This window comes from Sinocyclocheilus anshuiensis, unplaced genomic scaffold (genome assembly GCF_001515605.1).
Source record: "Sinocyclocheilus anshuiensis isolate Anshui unplaced genomic scaffold, SAMN03320099.WGS_v1.1 scaffold91, whole genome shotgun sequence".
NCBI lineage: Eukaryota > Metazoa > Chordata > Actinopteri > Cypriniformes > Cyprinidae > Sinocyclocheilus > Sinocyclocheilus anshuiensis.
In genome coordinates, this window is record NW_015552636.1 from 1,403,341 (window position 1) to 1,410,840 (window position 7,500).

General features: G+C 35.4%; 1 protein-coding gene across 2 annotated transcripts in view; it reads left to right on the forward strand.

Moving 5' to 3' along the window:
- Positions 1-7,500, forward strand: part of LOC107666699 (activin receptor type-2A-like) — a 25,009-nt gene that overhangs the window by 4,545 nt on the left and 12,964 nt on the right. For both annotated transcript variants that reach the window (XM_016458121.1, XM_016458122.1), the window contains exons 2-4: positions 5,922-6,129; positions 6,209-6,312; positions 7,246-7,397. In XM_016458121.1, coding sequence (XP_016313607.1) covers positions 5,922-6,129; positions 6,209-6,312; positions 7,246-7,397 — 464 coding nt within the window. The remainder of the gene's footprint in view (positions 1-5,921; positions 6,130-6,208; positions 6,313-7,245; positions 7,398-7,500) is intronic.

Here is a 7,500-nt window from a genome sequence, read left to right on the forward strand (position 1 = left end):
CTCTCTCTCTCTCTCTCTCTCTCTCTCTCTCTCTCTCTCCTCGCTCAACCAGTCCTGAAGTAGGCCAAAGGTCTACAGCAGTCCTCATCCTCTTTAACATAAGCCTGTAGGGCTCACGCAGACTTAAGCCAAGGTTACAGCCGCGAGCAGATCCCTGCTCCAGCAAACCTCACGCACCGGCTCTAAGAGCAGGTCACCGCTGATCAAAGTCATTCTCCAACAAGATGATGCAGGAATCCCACATGTCCTGCTCCTTTACTTTGGCCAAAAAAAAGAAAGAAAAGAACACAATTAAGAGATATACAATTTTTTTAGCCTAGTCTTAAAATTGTAAAACATTAAGCCTAGTTAAGAACCAGGAATTTTTTTAATTGTGACTGAATTGTGTTTTCTTTCTATCTTTCTTTCTTTCTTTCTTTTTTAAATAATAAACTTTTTGTTTGTTTTCTCATTAAAAACATTATTCACATATTATTATTTTGCATTATGACGCCCCTTACCATAATCGCGAGCGTCAGCTTTCAAAGTAAATATCAAGACAGTTAATAATGTTGTTAGTTTTACAATCAGTTCAAGCCCGAAAGGACAACAGAGTCACGTGACAGACACAGTGATGATAGTTCACCCAAAAATGAAAATTCTGTCTTTAATTACTCACCCTCATGACGTTCATGTTCGGAACACAAATTAAGATATTATTGAAGAACGTAATCAATGTAATCAGCGTTGTTTACGTCCAGGGTATGCGTCGTGGTACTCTCCAAAAATGGCGGAAGACAGTAAAACGGGGAGAAGAATTGTTGAATAAATTGTCATTTTTGTTTTCTTTGCGCACAAAAAGTATTCCCGTAGCTTCGCAAAACTGAAGTTGAGCCACATGTGTGTGTGTGTGTGTGTGTGTGGAGAGAAACTGTGAAGTGTTTGAATGGACTGAAACCCACAGCAAAGAGTAAAATATGATGCTGATCGAGAGTCGTGCTGATTTGTGAATGTAAATATGTGGGCAGTAAACCAGAAGTCTTAAAAGTGTCACATTCTAAGTTCACTTATAACATCAGTGAAGGTGAAAAGAGCCGTACATTCATTTCTCATGGTCATTTTTTCCATCCTGACCCTTACAATAGAGCTGTTCAGTCATGACGTCAATTTGTCAGCAAACCCAGAAGACTAATTCAGCACGGCTTCCCTCCAGGAATTTCCTCTGGGTCTGTAGAATTGCAGATTTCTATTTTTCAAAGAGTAAAATAAGGTCTGTGATTAACATCACTTTTTGTTCTACAGCATAAGCTGCACACAACGATATCTCATTTGTGAGATATGAAACGATTGTGTGCTTTAAAAATGAAAGTTTCTACTCAAGCACAACAACAGTTGTCTGATTTGTGAAGTTTGTAAACTCACATCTTAGTAGTTATAGTCCTTGTTAGCAGCTCTCATTTTTTAAAGCAGACAGTCATTTCAAAATTCATATTTAAGGTATAATCATTTGTAATTTAAAATATGAGTTTTGTTTTCAAGTAATCACAGATCTTATTTTACTCATAAATCAAGAAACCTTAACAGTGTTATTTTTGTTATTTTAGTGTTATTGATATACTATTACAGTTTTTATTAATATTTTGAATCAGGTTTTTTATATTTTCCATTTTTATTTTTCAGTATTTTTGTGTTTGTCATTTTTATGTTTATATATATATATATATATATATAATATTATTATTATTATTATTATTTTTTTTTTTTAATGAATACATGCAAAGTTCAGACTTTATATGCACTGCGTGTCTTGGAAAGTTTCCTGTTTTCTGAGCTAATCTAGTTTATGCTTTTAACTTGGCATTGTGAGCTATTACTGACTTGTATGACACATTTCTTGGAAGTTCCTCATTTGTAAGTCGCTGTGGATAAAAGCGTCTGCTAAAAGTTAGGATAGCGTTCACCAAACGGGGTTGAGTAGGGTGTTTGTGAGATTGTGATAGAAATACTAGCGCTGACTTACATTTACATTTAAACATTTAAACAAATATTAATTAGGAGACATGACATGCCAAGTCACACATAGCTGATTAGCTAGATATTTGTGCATTTGCTTATTAATGTTTATTATATAATGTTACCAATGTTATGTAGATATTAGATAGATGTTTCAGTTTGGCCTTTTTTAACGTAAATTTTACGACCAAGCAAAACAAAGCTCTTAAAGGATGATTATAACCAAAATTATAATCTCTAATCAGGGTTGTTTCTGATAATAACTATGGCCCTGTTCCCACTTAAGTCAAATTAAAAAAAAAAAACTTTAAGGTTGCTACACCTCTTATAGAAAAGGTATTTATAAAAAAGTAAAAAGCCCAATTTAAATGTGAACCTGTGGTCTTGTGCTGATATTTGGACCAACAGGACTCTTGCTTCGATTATATTGCTTAATTTAATTTATTTAAAATTTTAGGGTGTATATATTAGTTCAGCTGACATGTTTATCTCAGCATAACACACTTACAATACAGTTTTGCATGACTTTAGTTTGTTTGATTGTGGAGGCGCCTCATTAGATCTGCTCTCTGTAGATGATGAAGTGTTGCTTTCTGCTGTTTTGCTCTCATTTGTATCCTCAGTTATTCCCGGGGTTGTGAATCCGAGTGGGTTTTAGTGCTGATTGTACAGTACGCTCAGCGTCTGAGGCAGCGCATTGATTTTGTGTATTGGATTTGGCTCTCTGCGAGGTTTCTGCAGTAGTTCTTGTAAATGTGAGTGCCTCCTCCTGATTTACACGTCTGTCCCAGCAGGCCTAGTGTCCGGCTTCATTAGCTCATTACTGAGAGTACGAGCGCTTCATTGTGCTTCTCCCTCCTTATTCCTGACTAAAGGAGCCGCTGGTATCAGCGCACAGTGGCTGACACTAGTGTAGACAAATGACATTCAAAGTACAAATGTAGTGCACTAATACTAATAATATCCAGTTTTAGAATGCAAGCCAAACGAAAAAACAATTATTATTATTTATTTATTTCATAATTTGTTTCTTTAAAGAAATGTTGTATCTTTTTAAAATTTATTTGTTTTTATATTTTAATTTTAGTTTAATTTGTAAAAATATTAGCATTTTGTATATAAAAAACATTTTATGTAGAAATGTATCTTTTTAAAAATTAGTCCTTTCCTTTCCTTTCCTTTCCTTTCCTTTATATATATATATATATACAATTTTATTTTTTATATTTTAATTTCACATTTGTTTTTTATATTATATTTTTAGTTATTCAATTCGGGCAATATTTCCATAAAATATTCACAATTTTATTTAAATTTAAAATTTTTATGTTATACTTGTAAATATAGTGTATCTCATCAGGTTCAGGTGTGTTTCCACCTGCGTCTGTAGTTTCTGTTGCGTGTTTCTGCTGCTGACTGTGTTTGATTGATTGCTGTTGGCTGAAGAACTGCATTGTGGGTAAATTTGAGCAGATTATGTGGTAAAAAAAGGTCTTGCCAGAGTATACGGCACGTGTGTGTGTGTGTGTGTGTGTGTGTGTGTGTGTGTGTGTGTGTGTGCTGCCAACAACACACACATATATTGACTTCCCTTTATTTACAAAAAAAGCTCTTTTATGAGGAAGTGCTCTGTGCTTCTGTGCTGGAAATGACATTCATGTCAATAAAAGTTCAGATTTTTATTAAATACGGAAAGTGATCAAACTGGAACTTTATTTCAAGAAAAACAGATCTTGTTAAATGAGTCTTGATTCAGGATCATTTGCAGAGAGAAAGAGAATACAAGATTCTAAATGAAAATGTTTTTTAAGTGAACTGTCAGAAAGCTCATTGTTTATTTCCTTGAAGCATTGTCTATTTTGTCTAATTCATCTAAAGTTTATCTAATTAAGGCAGGAGTTTCTGGATATTTTATTGCAGCAGGTCTGCCTTAGTGTAATAATCTTTGCACTGTAATGATTTATTGTAGACCACACAAAATGTGTAATTACTGAGTGGTTGAGCGTCATTGCCCTCTGCTGGTAATAGTGTGTGTGTGTGTGTGTGTGTGTGTGTGTGTGTATTATTTAAATACTCCCAGTTTAATTTGCAGAGACAGCTATAAGGCACTGTTCTTGTGTGGTAATGCAGATGATTTAATGTTCATGTTCAGATTTCAAAAAGAAAACATTAAAGGGATTGATAAAAGTTTTGCATTGACTTCAGAGGAATATGTCAGACTGATGATTTTATCTTAATTGAGGTGATTAAGAGAAGATATAGGACTCTTAATGAGAAGGCATCAGAAGGTTCCTCAGGCACAAACACACCATTCAGAAACTCACACGTGACTCCAGAAGAACGAAAGTGACATTTAGGTGCAGAAATATTTCCACTGGCTGAAAACTGAACAAGCTCGATAACAATGTGTGAGAGATCAGTTTCTGTCGGCCTTTTAATCCTGTGATTTATGAAAGTAAGTCGACTATTACTCTGAAAGCTCATAATTATTTCACATAGAAAACAGCTATTTGAAATTGTAATCATGTTTCACAATGTTACTGTTATTACTGTATTTTTGATCGAACAATTGAAGCCTTGGTGAGCAGGCTTTTGAGCTGTAATGTTTTCATTAAAGATTTTATTAGCTCTTAAAGCAATAATTCACCCAAATTTTAGAATGTCTTATCAGTGAGTAATATCTTAAAATTCAGTCTGTTCCTCACAAACTTATAATGTCATTGCAGAAGATCTTCAAAATACAAAATATAAGACATTCATGATTATGCTGCCTTTTAAGACACCTCGATTTAGGCAGCATTGCACTGTAACAAACGCAATAAAAAACTCAAAAATTTGACCCACTGTCTGTGTCTTGTGTGTTTTTATGCTTATTAGAGTATGGTGTGTTAGTTGTTTAGCAACAGCCAACTACTGAAATCAAACATGAGAAACTCTATTCAACATGTTCAGCTCTGCACTGAAAAAAGCATGATTCATTAGATAGTATCTGAAATGTTTGAATTCTACAAGCTCTAAATATGCTAAAAATGAATCATAATCTTCACTTTTTTGTGTTTTTGATATATTTATATACGTACACACACACACAAAACTGGTTCTTCAGCGGTTCTTTGGGGTGGTTAAGGTGCTATATAGCACCATCTTTAAAGATGTATGTGCTATGTAGCCCTTAAAGTGGTTCCCCTATGGTTACGAGCCAAAGAAGCACTTTTAGTGCTATTTAGTATCATTTTTTAGTGTAAAGGTTCACTAATAATGTTACTCATGGTTTAATGCATGAGTTGAAACACTGTAAAATAAATACTAGTGATCCCTCAGAAATCACTAGTAAATGTTACAAATAATTACACAGAAATGACAAGTGACACTGAATTAAATGTGAAACTTTTAAATAGTATTTTCTTGAAAATGTACTCCAATAACCTGTTTTATGTACAACTATGAACGATCATTTTTTTTACAGTGTACTGTACTTTTAAGATCTGATATGCAATGAGCCTCTGTTATGTTGATTAAACAGACAAATAGACAACGTCTGAAGTCTCTTTATAAAACGTATCGTTCCGGTCCTTGATTCTGATTGGCTGAGCCGCGTTCGAAGCTGTTGTAAATTACTCTACAAACATACACCTTTGTTTACTTCTGTGTGTTGCTCGGCAACTACTTTGTTGGAACCACAACTATTTCTGAGGAACTACATTGTTTGGCGGAAGAATACTGTTTTTATTAATATCATTACACTTTATTTGCTCTGTTTTATTTTGTGAAGCTACGTATATGGAATAACCGTTTTATAAAAGCAATAAGTCCCGTGAAGCTGTGGTTTACAGTGATTTTATAACAGCTAAGGAGGTTCACTGTTCACTCATAAATTCACTGTAAACCACGGCTGCTTGGGGCTTATTGCTTTATTCTGTGTGCTTCAGGTGCGATTCTCGGGCGCTCGGAGACGCAGGAGTGTGCGTTTTATAATGTGAGCTGGGAGAAGGACGGGACGAACCAGAGCGGAATCGAATCATGCTACGGAGAGAAAGACAAGCGACAACACTGTTTCTCCACCTGGAAGAACCACTCCGGAGCCATCGAGATGGTGAAGCAGGGCTGCTGGCTGGATGATGTTAACTGCTACGACAGGTACGAGCAGATGCATGCTCGGATGACTCTGTTTTGTAGTGAACCGAGGATGACACATGTTATCTGTGTGTGTGTGCAGCAGCGAGTGTGTGGAGCGTAAGGAGAATCCCGACGTCTTCTTCTGCTGCTGCGAGGGAAACATGTGCAACGAGAAGTTTCACTACAGTCCAGAGATGATTCAGAGTGAGTAACACACACTTCACACCGCTCAGACACAAACACACACTCAGATATTCAGTGTGAGGCTGCTGGGACTGGAGCTAAAATAAGATAAGCACGCTTCTCTGGGCAAAAAAGCGGCTGCTCAGCAGGAACAAAGCATCAGTTCAGAAGAGCAGGACACAGTGTTCGCCATAATGAAGATATCTGGACAGTGTGCACACTTCAAGACTGATTTCAAAGACTAGCAGCAGTGAAACGTGTCTCACGATTGTGACACTTCCAGAGTGTTAAAAAAAGACCGGATAGAGAATCTAAAATATACACTTTCACTTATATATTCATGTAAATTTGAACCTAAAGTCGTTTGATTTCTAATATAAATAATCACTGCTTGTCACTTTAAGATGCACAAAAATTGTGATGGCAAAGTCGCACGTTTCTTTTAATTTCTCTGAAATCAAACCAAAAAATACAGAAAAAAAGCAGTAAAATTTTGAAATATTATTACAATTTAAAATAGATGTTTAATATGTGAATATCTGTTAAACTGTAATTTATTTCTGTGATGCGCAGCTGTATTTTCAGCATCATTACTCCAGTCTTCAGAGTCACATGATCTTCAGAAATCATTCTAATATGCTGATTTGCTGCTCAAGACACATTTCTGATTATTATCAATGTTGAAAACAGTTGTGCTGCACAATATTTTTGTGGAAACCGTGATACATTTTATTTTTCAGGATTCACGGATGAATAGAAAATTCAATAGAACAACATTTATTTGAAATAGAAATCTTTTGTAACATTATAAATGAATTTACTGTCACTTTTGATCAGTTTAATGAGTCCTTGCTCAATGAAAGTATTCATTTCTTTCAAAAAAAAAAAAAAAAAGAAAAATCTTATTGAGCCAAATTTTTGAGTAATTTTTTGTGAATTACTCTCTCTCTCCAGCCACGTCTAACCCCGTCCCCCCGAAGCCGGACTTGTTTCCCACGTTGTTGTACTCTCTGATTCCCGCCATGGCTGTCATTATTCTCGTCATCTCGTTCTGGATGTACCATCATCTGAAGCTGTCGTACCCGCCGCTGCTCGTGCCGTCACAGGTACTGTACCTCATCTCAATATCATCTTTATACTCAAGACAAATATCTGAAGATGTTTTCTGGAGAACAGCAGAGTTTGGGAATCTTTCACATAACAGTGCGC